The sequence below is a fragment of the Oncorhynchus kisutch genome, linkage group LG20, assembly GCF_002021735.2.
Source record: "Oncorhynchus kisutch isolate 150728-3 linkage group LG20, Okis_V2, whole genome shotgun sequence".
Lineage (NCBI taxonomy): Eukaryota > Metazoa > Chordata > Actinopteri > Salmoniformes > Salmonidae > Oncorhynchus > Oncorhynchus kisutch.
Window position 1 is genome coordinate 42691863 of NC_034193.2, and position 16423 is coordinate 42708285.

General features: G+C 46.4%; 1 protein-coding gene across 7 annotated transcripts in view; it reads left to right on the forward strand.

Moving 5' to 3' along the window:
- Positions 1–16423, forward strand: part of LOC109865277 (regulatory-associated protein of mTOR) — a 193356-nt gene that overhangs the window by 109206 nt on the left and 67727 nt on the right. For all 7 annotated transcript variants that reach the window (XM_031799187.1, XM_031799189.1, XM_031799191.1 and 4 more), the window contains exons 9-12: positions 6285–6385; positions 8414–8558; positions 11114–11189; positions 15353–15454. In XM_031799187.1, coding sequence (XP_031655047.1) covers positions 6285–6385; positions 8414–8558; positions 11114–11189; positions 15353–15454 — 424 coding nt within the window. The remainder of the gene's footprint in view (positions 1–6284; positions 6386–8413; positions 8559–11113; positions 11190–15352; positions 15455–16423) is intronic.

The window sequence follows — 16423 nt, forward strand, 5'->3', positions numbered from 1 at the left end:
TCCCAGACTCCTGTCTCACTGTGCCGTCCCTCCCAGACTCCTGTCTCACTGTGCCGTCCCTCCCAGACTCCTGTCTCACTGTGCCGTCCCTCCCAGACTCCTGTCTCACTGTGCCGTCCCTCCCAGACTCCTGTCTCACCGTGCCGTCCCTCCCAGACTCCTGTCTCACCGTGCCGTCCCTCCCAGACTCCTGTGTCTCCGTGCCGTCCCTCCCAGACTCCTGTGTCTCAGTGCCGTCCCTCCCAGACTCCTGTGTCTCCGTGCCGTCCCTCCCAGACTCCTGTGTCTCCGTGCCGTCCCTCCCAGACTCCTGTGTCTCCGTGCCGTCCCTCCCAGACTCCTGTGTCTCCGTGCCGTCCCTCCCAGACTCCTGTGTCACCGTGCCGTCCCTCCCAGACTCCTGTCTCACCGTACCAGTTGGGATCACTGTCTCAGTCTCAGTTTTTCTACGTGGCGAAGCTCAGGCATCAGAGGCATCGAAGTCAACATCTGAATCGGATGAAGACTCTTCATCAGCAAACTCGACATCAAGCTCAATATATGATCCTCCATCCGACTCTAACTCACCTAGTTCTGCAGCATTTGCAATACTGTCAGTGCGTCCATTCGTTTGGTTCGGCTTGCCATTGTGAACTACACGCTGTGTGTTGTACTCGGTGTCTAATTTGACTCTCACCGAGGGGAAATGATATAACCGTTTACAGCCTTTCAGAATAAAATAGACTGCCCCCAATTCGTCATCAAAAGTTATAATATAGTTCTAAATTCAATCATCCTCTTCACCCTCATCATTCAGATCAATCAAATTCAATCACCCTCATCAACCAGTTCATTGAAGTCACCATTATCAGTTTATACCTGGTTTCTATTGCCCATTCATCCATTGACGACAGAATAGCATATTTGAACTGTATTATGCTACTGGTTTTTGCGTAGTAGGCAGAGCAATGCTGCCGCGTGAGTGGTCATGTGCTGAATTCATGGACAGCAGGGATGTTCTTGGGAAAAGTGACATTTGGGAAATAGAGCTGCACCTCTTGAATAGCGAGTTATTTGACCAAGGTAAGTGTAAGAGAAACTGCAGAATATGCTCTTTCTGATACTATTTAGAAATGAAAATGTTTCACCCGCATGTGACTCTGAAGGAGGATATGATGAAGTGATGCTCCTTTCCCTGCGTCTGTAAATGCACGTACAGTTTGACAACTGATATTGTCACTCATCGGATTATTGTCAATTGAATCTTGTCTGTAGTCTAACTCTCTTAATCTGTGTGAAATTAGTTTGGGTGTATGTGTTTATGTTTTACATTATTCTAAAGGCCTACCAGGTTGTTTCAGTCTCCATTACAGGAAATGTGATTAGTAATAGAGTTATAGTAAATAAAACACTACCACAACAAAGTACAACTTAAAAGAGAATGGTATCAACCCCCAAGGCGTGCGGTCAAATGATTTGCTGCTGATCAATGGGCATAACACACACTCTTCATCCCACTATTGTCTTTCAAACTAAATCAGCCTCTTCACCCTCCTTATCATTAGTTAGGCCTCATTTGAATTCAATTGTGAAGTAAGGTGCAGGGTTATCCCCCATTTGTCTTTCATTCAGTGGGGAGAGAGTTGCATTAGCACCTGTCTGGGTACCAACATCCTGTCTTGACGGGTTAAGTTGGGAAGAGGTGTGGAAACAAACAGGAAGAAAGGCTCGAAGTATTTTTCTGTTTGTCATTTCAAATTCTGTAAAATACAAATATTTAGGAAAAGTTGGAAGGAACAGGACAACTTTTATTGTGTGCTGATTTTACCCCCCTCAAATGTATTTTCAAAATCAAACGTCAGTGGCAGTTGGCCTAAAGTCATTCTAGTGTTAACCCCCTCGCTCCTTTCTCCCTCTCTCCCTCCAGTCCATTAGCCATTAGTCTCTCTCCCTTTAGTTCAGTACTACACTCTCTGCTAGCTAGTCTTTAGCCTTCTCTCTCTCGTGCTCTCTCTCTCTCTCTCTCTCTCCCTCAATTTAATTCAATTCAAGGGGCTTTATTGGCATGGGAAACATGTGTTTACATTGCCAAAGCACGTGAGGTAGATAATATACAAGTGAAATAAACAATAAAAATGAACTCTCTCTCTCTCTCTCTCGTGCTCTCTCTCTCTCTCTCTCTCTCTCTCTCTCTCTCTCTCTCTCTCTCTCTCTCTCTCTCTCTCTCTCTCTCTCTCTCGTGCTCTCTCTCTCTCTCTCGTGCTCTCTCTCTCTCTCGTGCTCTCTCTCTCTCTCGTGCTCTCTCTCTCTCTCGTGCTCTCTCTCTCTCTCGTGCTCTCTCTCTCTCTCGTGCTCTCTCTCTCTCTCGTGCTCTCTCTCTCTCTCGTGCTCTCTCTCTCTCGTGCTCTCTCTCTCTCTCGTGCTCTCTCTCTCTCTCGTGCTCTCTCTCTCTCTCGTGCTCTCTCTCTCTCTCGTGCTCTCTCTCGTGCTCTCTCTCTCGCTCTCGTGCTCTTTCTCTCTCTCTCTCTCTCGCTCTCGTGCTCTTTCTCTCTCTCTCTCTCGTGCTCTCTCTCTCTCTCTCTCTCGTTCTCTCTCTCTCGTCTCTTTCTCTCGTGCTCACTCTCTCTCTCATGCTCTCTCTCTCTCGTGCTCTCTCTCTCTCGTGCTCTCTCTCTCTCGTTCTCTCTCTCTCTCTCTCTCGTTCTCTCTCTCTCGTTCTCTTTCTCTCGTGCTCTCTCTCTGGTTCAGTAGCCTTTAGTCTTAGCCTCCTCTCCCTCCACTTCTAGCCTCACTGACTGCTCATTATACGACGGGGAGCTGGGAGAGGGGCTGAGGTGATTTCCTGTGTCGCCGTGTTGATTACCATGGCGCCGGGCGCCGCGGATACCGCTCCCGTCTGGGACAAGCAATACCCACGCTCATTTCCATGGCAATCTCAGGTTTGGAATACTGAGTGATCTGGGACAGGATAGGCTAGTGCTAAAGGAGAGGTTTCCTATTAGGTCTTTGTGGAGGACTTTGATTCAGAGGAAGATTGTGTATGTCTGAGGCAGAGTCCCAAATTGCACCCTATTCTCTATGAAGTAAGGCTATAGCGATTAGAACTTTTTGAGGTCGTTTCGTTTTGATTGTAAAAAAAATAATCACTGTTTTTGGTTTCTATTTATTTATTTATTTAGACATGAAATTCCGGGTTGAATGCTGTTTCACATAATACAACAATGAGTAAGTCCCATGGTGACTGCCCATTACTGTTTATCACTTATTAACTGCTTTTTCACGTTACTTTAATAAAATATTAGATTTATTTAACGACTCCAAGTCGTCTCATCTCTATAAAGCTGCTGCCTATGCTGTCTGACAAAAATACATGTTTTAGTAGTTCTTCAAAGTAAATAAGGCTGAATAACTATCAATCAGTCATGTATTTTCAGGCTCGCGAAGCAACTGCCTTCGATCCCTCTCGACCACGCCTCGATCAGGACCGTCATCGTCCTAGCAGTCAAAACATCTTTCCTTTCAACCCAACATGTTTACCAGATGTGTGCAACAACAGTGCAACATTCACCTTCTGCTACTGTTTCTGTCAAGTCGTTACATGCAGTTTGATGCGCACTGGAACTACCTCTGCAACACAATGCTGCAAGCCAAGCAAGCCAAACACAGCATTCTATTAGAAATGAATATGCGTCTGGTGGAGCAAAACGCAATGACGCTGTCGGTCTGAGTAAGGCGACAGTCTCCATGTCCTGCTCCGCACAGACCACACAAGTTGAAGCGCGTTAATGGATTATGGTCATTGTAGTTAATTACCACGTCTTCCGTGCTAAACTATGCACACTGAATAAAAATAGCAACGCGACATGTAAAGTGTTGGTCCCATGTTTCATGAGCTGAAATAAAAGATCCCAGACGTGTTCCACACGCACAAAAAGCTCACTTCTCTCAATTTGTGCTCAATTTTGTTTACATCCCTGTTAGTGAGCATTTCTCCTTTGCCAAGATAATCCGTCCATGTGACGGGTGTGGCATAATCAAGAAGCCGATTTAAACGGCATGATCATTATGCAGGTGCACCTTGTACTGGAGACAAAAGCCCACTAAAATGTGCAGTTTAGTGTCACAACACAATGCCACAGATGTGTCAAGTTTTGAGGGAGTGTGCAATTGGCATGTTGACTGCAGGAATGTTCACCAGAGCTGTTGCCAGAAAATGTAATGTACATTTCTCTAAGCTGCCTCCAAAGTCGTTTTTAGAGAATTTGGCAGTATGTCCAACTGGCCTCACAACAGCAGATCACGTGTATGGCGTTGTGTGGGCAAGTGGCTTGCTGATGTCAATGTTGTGATCAGAGTGCCCCCATGGTGGTGGTGGGGTTATGGTATGGGCCTAAGCTACAGACAATGAACACAATTTAATTTCATCGATGGTAATTTGAATGCACACACACCGTGACGAGATCCTGAGGCCCATTGTCGTGCCATTCATCCGCAGCGATCACCATGTTTCAGCATGATAATGCACAGCACCATGTGGCAAGTATTGGGACTATATTCCGCAGGCCACAATCAACAGCCTGATCAACTCTATGAAAAGGTGACGTTGTGCTGCATGAGGCAAATGGTGGTCTCACCAGATACTGACTGGTTTTCTGATGCCACGCCCCTATTTTTTTTAAGGTATCTGTGACCAACAGCATCTGTAGTCCCAGTTATGTGAAATCCGCCTATATATATATATATTTTTTTTTGACCCCTTTTTCTCCCCAATTTCGTGGTATCCAATTGTTTAGTAGCTACTATCTTGTCTCATCGCTACAACTATTTTTTGTTCAGTATAAAAGATTGGCCTGTTGGAAACCAACTCCCTACAACATCACACAGTTCAGACTTGGTGATTCATCTCTACAAACTTCACATCGAGCTCCGGAAGAAAAAAAACAACCATATGGATATCAAATCGTAGAACGGACGTTAGTTGTTTAAAAAATGAAAAAGAATCGCTTAGCGCTACTATATAGTGCAGTATTTTAGTGCTTTAAATGTGCATATAATCTGCGGTGCTTTCCCATCAAGTATAATGACAGTTTTAAAGTGTTATTGTAGTTTGATGCCACTGAAATTAATAGCTCTATATGTTAATTAGATGAAATGGATGTATTATAGATATAGAACACTGAAATACAATGAGTGTACAAAATATTAGGAACACCTGCTCCTTCCATGACATAGACTGACCAGGTGAATCCAGGTGAAAGCTATGATCCCTTATTCATGTCACTTGTTAAATCCATTTCAATCAGTGTCGCTCAAGGAAGAGACCAATTTAAAAATGATTTTTAAGCCTTGACACAATTGAAACATGGATTGTGTGTCTGTGCCATTCGGAGTGTGAGTGGGCAAGATAAAATGTTTAAGTGCCTTTGAACGGGGTATGTAGTAGGTGCCAGGTGCACCGGTTTGTCAAGAACTGCAACGCAGCTGGGGTTTTCACGCTCAACAGTTTCCTGTGTGTATCAAGAATGGTCCACCACCCAAAGGACATCCAGCCAACTTGACACAACTGTGAGAAGCTTTGTAGTCAACATGGCCCAGCATCCCTGCGGAACACTTTCGACACCTTGTAGAGTCCATGTCCCGACGAATTGAGGAGGTTCTGAGGGCAAAGGGGGGTGCAACTCAATAGTAGAAAGGTGTTCTTAATGTTTTGTCCACTCAGTGTATTTAATATGGAATATACAGGTGTCTGCCAAAATAATGGAAACGCTTGAGTAAATGCTTCCACACAGGTTTGGTTCCTGAATTAAGTCATTTGCAAATGTATAAAAATGCTGGGCAGACCATTACTCAGTCCATTATTTTGGTTTTCATGGCTATGCCTCCATAGGATGACAATGCCCCCTTCCGCAGGGCCCGAGTGTTCACTGAATGGTTTGATGAGCATGAAAACGATGTATGATGCCATGGCAGTCTCAGTCACCAGAACTCAACCCAGTTGAACACTTATGGGAGATTCTTGAGCGGCGCCTAAGACAGCATTTTCCACCACCGTCAACAAAACACCAAATTATTTTTCTCACGGAAGAATCGTGTTGCATCCATATATATATAGAACACTGCTTTATATCAATGGTCGCTTTCCTCCAACAGAGTTCCAGACACTTGTGGAATCTATGCCAAGGTGCATTGAAACTGGTCTGACTCGTGGTGCCCCCCCCCTATTAAGACACTTTATGTTGGTGTTTCCTTTATTTTGGCAGTTACCTCTATCTTAATGTTACTGACTAACCTATGGTGTTGTGTAGGATACCTGGGAGATTGAATGACAGACGCACCCCTCTGGGAGAGCTCAACTGGATCTTCACTGCTATCACTGACACTATCGCCTGGAACGTGCTGCCCAGAGGTACACACACACACATGAGCTTGGGAGAGTATATGCAAGCACACACACTCATACCCCTGTGTCTACCTAGGTTGCCCAGACAAGTATAAAGTATCTCTCTCTCACTCACTCACACTCATGTGAGTCGTGATGTGAGAGGAGAACAGTGGTGATGGGCTGATAAGCCCCAGAAGCCGTACGGCACTGCAATTCATTAATCAGCCTACATCACAGAGAATCTCCTTCAATGAAGGCACGGCACACCTAATCCACCACACACACACACACACACACACACCTCACCACACAAAACACTCTCACACGGACATACTCACACACTCACTCTGTCACACACAAAAGCACGCGAACGCGCACTCGAATCACACCGCAATCAAAACACTTATACACAGACAGACACTCTCTCTCTCTCTCACACACACCCACACACACCAATTATTATCATTAGTTGGGGATTAACACTGGAGCAACCTGGCCCCATTAAACTAAATGAGATAATGCATGAATTAATAATACGAGTTGAAAATGTCACTACCGCCCCCTGCCTTGATCTATCTGGCGCTGCTACTGCACTCTGCCTGTCTGTCCACATTCAATACATACACACACAATGCACACACACCTACAGTACATTCGGAAAGTATTGATCCATGGACTTTTCCACATGTTATGTTACAGCCTTATTCTAAAATGGATCAAATCATTGTTTTATCATCAATCTACACACAATACCCCATAATGACCAAACAGAAACAGGATTTTTTTTTAATTGTTGCAGATTTATAAAAAGTAAACAAATAGATACCCTATTTACATAAGTATTCAGACCCTTTGCTTATGTGTCTCGAAATTGAGCTCAGGTGCATCCTGTTTCCATTGGTCATCCTTGATGTTTCTACAACTTGATTGGAGTCCACTTGTAGTAAATTCAATTGATTTGACATGATTTTGGAAAGGCACACACCTGTCTATATAAAGTCCTACAGATGCTAGCGCATGTCAGAGCAAAAAGCGAGCAATGAGGTTGAAGGAATTGTCTGTAGAGCTCCGAGACAGGATTGTGTCGATGCACAGATCTGGGGAAGGGTACCAAAAAATGTCTGCAGGATTGAAGTTCCCCAAGAACCCAGTGGCCTCCATTCTTAAATGGAAGAAGTTTGGAACCACCAAGACTCTTTCTAGAGCTGGCCGACCGGGCAATCGGGGTAGAATGGCCTATGTCAGGGAGGTGACCAAGAACTCGATGGTCACTCTGACAGAGCTCCAGAGTTCCTCTGTGGAGATGGGAGAACCTTCCAGAAGGACAACGGTGGTGATGGGCTGATAAGCCCCAGAAGCCATACGGCACTGCAATTCATTAATCAGCCTCTGGAGCACTCCACCAATCAGGCCTTTATGGTAGAGTGGCCAGACGGAAGCCACTCCCCAGTAAAAGGCATCTAAAGGACTCTGACCATGAGAACCCAGATTGAACTCTTTGGCCTGAATGCGAAGCGTCACTTCTGGAGGAAACCTGGCACCATCCCTACGGTGAAGCATGGTGGGTGCAGCATCATGCTGTGGGGATGTTGTTGAGCGGCAGGGACTAGTCAGGATCGAGGGAAAGATGAACGGAGCAAAGTACAGCGAGATCCTTGATGAAAACCGTCTCGAGTGCTCAGGACCTCAGACTGGGGCAAAGGTTCACCTTCCAACAGGGCAATGACCCTAAGCACACAGCCAAGTCAATGCAGGAGTGGCTTCGGGGACAATCTCTGAATGTCCTTGAGTGTCCCAGCCAGAGTCTGGACTTGAACCCGACCAAACATCTCTGGAGAGACCTGAAAATAGCTGTGCAGCAACCTGACAGAGCTTGAGAGGATCAGCAGAGAAGAATGGAAGACTTGAGACTGTAATCACTGCCAAAAATGATTCAACAAAGTACTGAGTAAAGGGTCTGAATACTTATGTGATATTTTATTTATTTATTTTTTTGTGCAAAATTTGAAAATCTTCTCTTCTCTTACTCATCCTTTTTCTCTCTCTCTCTAGATCTGTTCCAGAAGCTCTTTCGTCAGGACCTGTTGGTGGCCAGTTTATTCCGCAACTTCCTGTTGGCCGAGAGGATAATGAGGTCATACAACTGCACCCCTGTCAGCAGTCCGCGCCTGCCACCTACGTACATGCACGCCATGTGGTAAGACGCGCTGGCGCACACACACGCATTCTCTCTGTTGGCCTTTTTCTATTCATGTTGAAAACTGTCTGCAAAATCCTTTTGTGTGTTTTTCCACCATCGGTCGCGAAAAGCATTAGTTGGGGGGGAGTGTTGTTGCTGAAAGCCTCTTGAGTGAGCGATCGCCTGTTTTCATCTCTTATTGCCTCCGTTTTCTCTTCTTGAGAAGACATTAAATAGCACAGAATAATTTTTCCTTTGTGTTACCACACCCCATCACAGCTCTAAAGAGATGCCTTGAGCCAGCAAGAAAGGAAGCACAGAAAGAGAATGTGGAGGGAGGGGAAGGAAGAAGTCAAAGGAGAACAAGGGGTGGCAAGATAGAGTGGAGGAGAGACTGATAGGAAGTGTTGAGGTAGCTAGATAGCAGTAAAGGAAGGAATAAACAGTGGAGGAGAGAGACTGATAGGTGTTGAGGTAGCTAGATAGCAGTAAAGGAAGGAAGAAACAGTGGAGGAGAGAGACTGATAGGTGTTGAGGTAGCTAGATAGCAGTGAAGGAAAGAAGAAACAGTGGAGGAGAGAGACTGATAGGAAGTGTTGAGGTAGCTAGATAGCAGTGAAGGAAAGAAGAAACAGTGGAGGAGAGAGACTGAGTAAGAGACACAGAAAAGCAGACAAACACAGTGTGGAGGTGGTTAGAAATAGTGAGGGTTTGGGGAAATGTGTTGATTGATGATCATGTCCATACATAACCAGCAAGTGTTATTAAAAATGTTCTTGTTGTGTCTTTGTTAGTGGGCCATTATTAGGATTTAAATTGGCTGGGGACAGGTGTGTGTGGTGGGGGTGTATGGCTTCTACGGCTGCACCCAGCTCTGCTGCAGGTAGAAGCTATAGCAGTGTCAGCAACTAGACACAAATACCCTCATACACACTTTCTTAAAAGGTCCCAAGGTCCCGAACTGTCATTCTGATTTCCATGTAAAATAGCAATTTGAGTGACTAAAATATCACCTATAATATTTGCTTTGGATAGAAATGCTGAAAACGTGCGAAAAAAGTACTTTTAATCTCATGGCTAACTACCAGGACGTTTGAAAAGACAAGACTTTGTGGGCGGGGAGTTTATTATTCATGAGCTCGACCTTGACTGACAGCTCTTTGACACGCCTATGTCTTGCAACTTGGATGCAGGGAGCAGTGTTGCGACATTGAAATTGCATCAATGATGTCAATTGTTTTACACGTCTCTTCTTTGGCGTTGCTCTTGTGATGCGGTTCGCAGCAGCAATGACAGATGTTTTGAACGACGGCTCGGAGATACTTAACCGCTAAGCTACCTGCGGCCGTCACACTTTTCACTCACTTCCCAAACTGATACTAACAACAAGAGATGGTTTTTTTTGTCGCCGAACGAATGTTTGTCTGCTTGACTCGACTGATTCCAGATGTTTCATATATTTGATATATTCATGCACTGGGATTACAGATATTTATACCTGATCTGAATATTGAATGCACACTGTTATGTGAATGATATGATGATTTGTATTCTACATAGATTATAACTAGCATCTAGGATCCTTTGACTAGGGAAATATCTTTCTCCGTAGAGAATTGTACTGGTCATTTATCTTGGATTCCTCTGTTACCTGGATGGAATAGGCAAAGACAGTGTTCTTAGTTGCGTTCAATGACTGGAACAAATCTGTAACGTTGAGTATTGTTGCATTCGTCAACCAACCATTCGTCTCCCCAATTTCGTGGTATCCAATTGTTAGTAGCTACTATCTTGTCTCATCGCTACAACTCCCTTATGGGCTCGGGAGAGACTAAGGTCGAGAGCCATGCATCCTCCGATACACAACTCAACCAAGCCGAACTGCTTCTTAACACAGCGCGCCTCCAACCCGGAAGCCAGCCGCACCAATGTGTCGGAGGAAACACCGTGCACCTGGCAACCTAACCCGGACGACGCTAGGCCAATTGTGCGTCGCCCCGCGGACCTCCCGGTCGAGGCCGGCTGCGACAGAGCCTGGGTGCGAACCCAGAGTCTCTTGTGGCACAGCACTTTCTAACCAGAGGACAAACCCCTTAGCTGCAGACCCCAAGTACTGCCTCAGAACAAATAGGGGAAAGGGGGGTTGGCGGATAGGGGAAAAGGGGGGTTGGCGGATAGGGGAAAAGGGGGGTTGGCGGAGAGGGGAAGAGGGGGGTTGGCGGAGAGGGGAAGAGGGGGGTTGGCGGAGAGGGGAAGAGGGGGGTTGGCGGATAGGGGAAAAGGAGGGTTGGCGGATAGGGGAAAAGGGGGGTTGGCGGATAGGGGAAGAGGGGGGTTGGCGGAGAGGGGAAGAGGGGGGTTGGCGGAGAGGGGAAGAGGGGGGTTGGCGAGAGTGCAGCAGTAAAGGGGGTTTGATGTGTGTTATGTAACAGTATGAATTAAACATGATGACCAGGGAGAACACTTGGAATGGATCAAAGCCTCAATGCTTTCCTCTCTAGGACAGTCTGTGTGTGTGTGTTGGACATTTGGGTTGTTGATGCCTAATGTGTGTGTGCATCGCTCCTCTACAGGCAGGCATGGGACCTGGCTGTGGACATCTGTCTCTCTCAGCTGCCCACCATCATTGAGGAGGGCACCGCCTTCAGGGTGAGTGTGTGTGTTTTCCATTTATCAGTGCGGGTTCCTCTGTAACTTTGGGACCTAGTCATACCATGTGTTTGTCTATGTCAGGGGTCTCAAACTCATTTTGCCTGGTGTCCAAATTCTGTCTCCGCCAAGGTCCCGCGGGGCCACACTGAAAAAGTCTTTTTTCCCCTTCATTTGAATAGCTCTCAAGTGTTAAGATAAATTGCCCTGTATGCTGTGGATACAAGTTCTGTGTGTTTGACACCTCACTGATAAATAACCCCACTCGTTGGCAGATGGCTGTCGGTCACTTCAGGTTGACTAGTCTGACTACACACTTTCAAGTTCTTTCACTTTCATATTTTTTTTACCCTGGTAACTTTGGCACTTCTGTGAGTTAAAATATCCATTTTATTTCCACTGATTCATCACAAACACTCTCCCCGGCCCAGTCAGTGCATCACTCACCCTATTACCCGTCTGAGCCAGTGGAAGCAGGGGTGAAATGTCAGGCCTAATATCATCATATCACTCCATCCTGGTCAACCCATCTGGGGCTACTTGTCCAGTCACTGCAACTCCATCATTCATTATAAGATATTTACAACACGAGAGCCTGAAAGTTCCCCACTGTGGTAGTCGGCGCTAGCGCATCATCTTTTGGGGTCAGTTTGGGTGGTATGAATTGTACACTACAGTACGTGCTGCCCTGCCGTATACCGCCTTCCTCTGTGCTTTTCTACAGAAATATCGAATCAAATATAAGTGTATTATATACCCAGAGATTGAACTTGAGATGGTCATAAAATATGCGTTGTTGCAGCTCCCTGTAGAAATAGAATAGTCGGTCTGTCCAGACGAGCTACAAAAGTTTAGCAAACCGTTATGGTGTAATATTGAATTCCCAATCTCTCTGGGGGTGAACCCTGGGCCAGGCAGGGGTAGAAAAGCTGATTGTGAAAACATCCGATTATTACCAGGGGTTGTGTCAGGGCTCCTTACGCCATCTACCGCCATCTTCTGAATTCTCCCATCTCTCTTTTCCTCCCTCTATCTATTCCTTTACTTGAACTCCCTCTGTCTGTTTCCCACTCTCCCCCTGTCTGTTTCCCACTCTCCCCCTGTCTGTTTCCCACTCTCCCCCTGTCTGTTTCCCCCTCTCCCTCTGTCTGTTTCCCACTCTCCCTCTGTCTGTTTCCCCTGTCCCTCTGTCTGTTTCCCCTCTCCCCCTGTCTATTTCCCACTCTCCCCCTGTCTGTTTCCCACTCTCCCCCTGTCTGTTTCCCACTCTCCCCCTGTCTATTTCCCACTCTCCCCCTGTCTATTTCCCACTCTCCCCCTGTCTGTTTCCCACTCTCCCCCTGTCTGTTTCCCACTCTCCCCCTGTCTGTTTCCCACTCTCCCCCTGTCTGTTTCCCACTCTCCCCCTGTCTGTTTCCCACTCTCCCCCTGTCTGTTTCCCACTCTCCCTAAAACTCTTACCCCAGGGGTGTCAAACATATGGCCCCATGGCAAGAAAATATAAAATTTCAGTGCAGCCCTCCGGACCCCGGTGAAGACCGAATGCAGCCCCCCGGACCCCGGTGAAGACCGAATGCAGCCCCCCGGACCCCGGTGAAGACCGAATGCAGCCCCCCGGACCCCGGTGAAGACCGAATGCAGCCCCCCGGACCCCGGTGAAGACCGAATGCAGCCCCCCGGACCCCGGTGAAGACCGAATGCAGCCCCCCGGACCCCGGTGAAGACCGAATGCAGCCCCCCGGACCCCGGTGAAGACCGAATGCAGCCCCCCGGACCCCGGTGAAGACCGAATGCAGCCCTCCGGACCCCGGTGAAGACCGAATGCAGCCCTCCGGCTAAATTAGTTTGACATCCGTCTTCCTCCCTCCCTCTTATTCCCTCTTTCACTTGTCTCTCTTCCTCCATTTCTCCTCAAAAAACGTAGCTGTGAAATTATTTTCAGACACCGTATCAAGCGGAGAGCAATGCTCCGAGTCTGCAGTCCTATCAGTACTCCACCTGGCCTGTTGAGGTGTGCCTCTTCTCTACCACTTCTGAGAGAACATCCCTCTTCCCCCTCTCGCTCTCATTCTCTTCCCTCTCTTCCTTCGCCCCCGCATGCTTAATGGAACTATAATTGACCCCCCTGGGTCCTCTACAAATGTTCCCCCCTTTCTCCATCTGCCTTTTGAGAGATAAGAGACTCGTTCTCTCTCTCTCTCTCTCTCTCTCAGTTCATTCAGAGAAACTCTCTGAACTCTGTTAGTTTGTGTGCGCGTGTTCGCTCCTCGTGTGTGTGCTCGCGCGTTCGCTCCTCGTGTGTGTGTGCTCACGCGTTCGCTCCTCGTGTGTGTGTGAGCATGTAATTGTGTGAGAGCATAGCGGTGTTGCTTTGATTATTCACCAATTCATTCCCCTCCACTCTCGGCAGCGAGAGAGTCTCTGTTGTAATGTCCTCTGCTATATTAAAGGGACGTTGATGATGAAACTGGTCATGGTGCAGTTAATAGCGGCAGACACATTGTCATGACAGCACTGCTCTGTGGGGCTGCAGGGAACAGAAGGCATAAAGAAGTGGCACGCGTTCACACACACACTACTGCAGCTGGTAGGAGTCAAGGCTACAATAGAGGCTTCCTTATGTAAGGATGTTATGTAATCGACAGATCGGTATAGGAATTGGCTCCGTTCAGTTGATCGGGGGGGGGGGGGGGGGTCGTCATAGAGAGGTGTGCTGCATTAGTTTCATGACTAGTGTCTGCATGTTGCATTGTTGACTCATTCAACTTCTCATTCTACATTGAGATGTATGGTGCTGTGTGTTCATTATCATTATCGATGCATTAAGCCTAATGTGTGTGTGTTAGAGAATGGTGTTCTCGCTCAAACTATTAAATGGATAATGCTATTGTTGAGTTGTGTGTTTGAGAGGTCACAGCTGTGTTTGTATGAGGGTCAAGATACACTACGTGACCAAAAGTATGTGGACACTTCCTCGTCGAACATCTCATTCCAAAATCAAGGGCATTGATATGGAGTTGATCCCCCCTTTTCTGCTATAACAGCCTCCACTCTACTGGGAAAGCTTTCCACTAGATGTTGGAACATGCTTCCATTCAGCTACGAGAGTATTAGTTAGGTTGGGCATTTAGGCCAGGCTCGCCGTCGCCGTTCCAATTCATCCCAAAGGTGTTCGATGGGGTTGAAGTCAGTGCTCCGTGCAGGCCATTCAAGTTCTTCCACACCGATCTCGACAAACCATTTCTTTATGGACCTCGCTTTGTTCACAGGGGTGTTGTCATGCTGAAACAGGAAAGGGTCTTCCCCAAACTGTTGTCACAAAGTTGGAAGCACAAAATCGTCTAGAATGTAATTGTATGCTGTAGCGTTAAGATTTCCCTTCAATGGAACTAAGGGGTCTAGCTCAAACCAAGAAAAACAGCCCCAGACCATTATTCCTCCTCCACCAAACTTTACAGTTGGCACTATGCATTGGGGCAGGTAGCGTTCTCTAGGTATCCGCCAAAACCAGATTTTTCCATTGGAGTGTGAAGTGTGATTCATCACTCCAGAGAACACATTTCCACTGCTCCATAGTCCAATAGTGGTGAGCTTTACACCACTCCACCCGACACTTGATATTGCGCATGGTGATCTTAGACTTGTGTGCGGCTGCTCGGCCATGGAAACCCATTTCATGAAGCTCCCTACGAACAGTTCTTGTGCTGACGTTGCTTCCAGAGGCAGTTTGGAACTCGGTAGTCAGTGTTGCAACCAAGGACAGCTTGTGTGACCTACCACTTTGCGGCTAAGCTGTTGTAGCTCCTAGACGTTTCCACTTCACAATAACAGCACTTACAGTTGATCTGGCCAGCTCTAACAGGGCAGACATTAGACGACCTGACCTGTTAGAAAGGTGGCATCCTATGACTGTGCCACATTAAAAGTCACTGAGCTCTTCAGTAAAGCCATTCTACTGCCACTGTTTGTCTATGGAGATTGCATGGCGGCGTACTCGATTTTATATACCTATCAGCAACGGGTGTGGCTGAAATAGCCGAATCTACTCATTTGAAAGGTGTCCACATGCTTTTGTGTGTACTCTGTGTGAGTGTATCAATGTACTATATGTATATTCATCATAGATTTATTAAAACGATTGTGTTTGTGTTTTATCCCAATAGCACAGTCCGTTCTTTGCAGAGCAGCTGACAGCGTTCCAGGTGTGGCTGACCATGGGAGTGGAGAACAGGAACCCCCCCGAACAGCTACCCATCGTACTGCAGGTACACAAACATACATACGCCAACGGATGTAAAATATCTACCCTCCCCAAAAAACATCTTTCCCTTTAAATCGCCATAGAAATGGCCCCTTTCAACGGTGATTGACCGGGTTTCGAGGAATAGAAAGTCACGGATCTGGAGATGAAAATAACAATGGTATCAAGTTGAATTTGATTGGTCTGAAGTGTGGAAACGCCTCCTAATCTTACCACCTCCAAATGTCGAAATATGGAAGATCTAAACCAGCAACGGTTCCAACAAACTAACGTTCTTACTTAATCAGTAAGCATATTAAGGTTGTGTGATTCGTAATGACATAGGCTAAAGAGAACTAGGTTTCAACGAGGGCTGTCAAACGATTCAAATAATGAATTTCAATTAATCACATTCAATTCTGTAGTTAATCGCAAATGTTACATTTGGTGCTAAATAAAGATTTTTTCCATTTGAAAACAAAAGCTGTGTTTGAGTTGTAGGTGTGTAGGGACAAACGCAAAATACACTGCTCAAAAAAATAAAGGGAACACGTAAACACAATGTAACTCCAAGTCAATCACACTTCTGTGAAATCAAACTGTCCACTTAGGAAGCAACAATAATTGACAATAAATTTCACATGCTGTTGTGCAAATGGAATAGACAACAGGTGGAAATTATAGGCAATTAGCAAGACACCCCCAATAAAGGAGTGGCTCTGCAGGTGGCGACCACAGACCACTTCTCAGTTCCTATGCTTGCTGGCTGATGTTTTGGTCACTTTTGAATGCTGGCGGTGCTTTCACTCTAGTGGTAGTATGAGACGGAGTCTACAACCCACACAAGTGGCTCAGGTAGTGCAGCTCATCCAGGATGACACATCAATGCGAGCTGTGGCAAGAAGGTTTGCTGTGTCTGTCAGCGTAGTGTCCAGAGCATGACCGGTTTGGCGGTGGGTCAGTCATGGTGTGGGGTGGCATTTCTTTGGGGGGC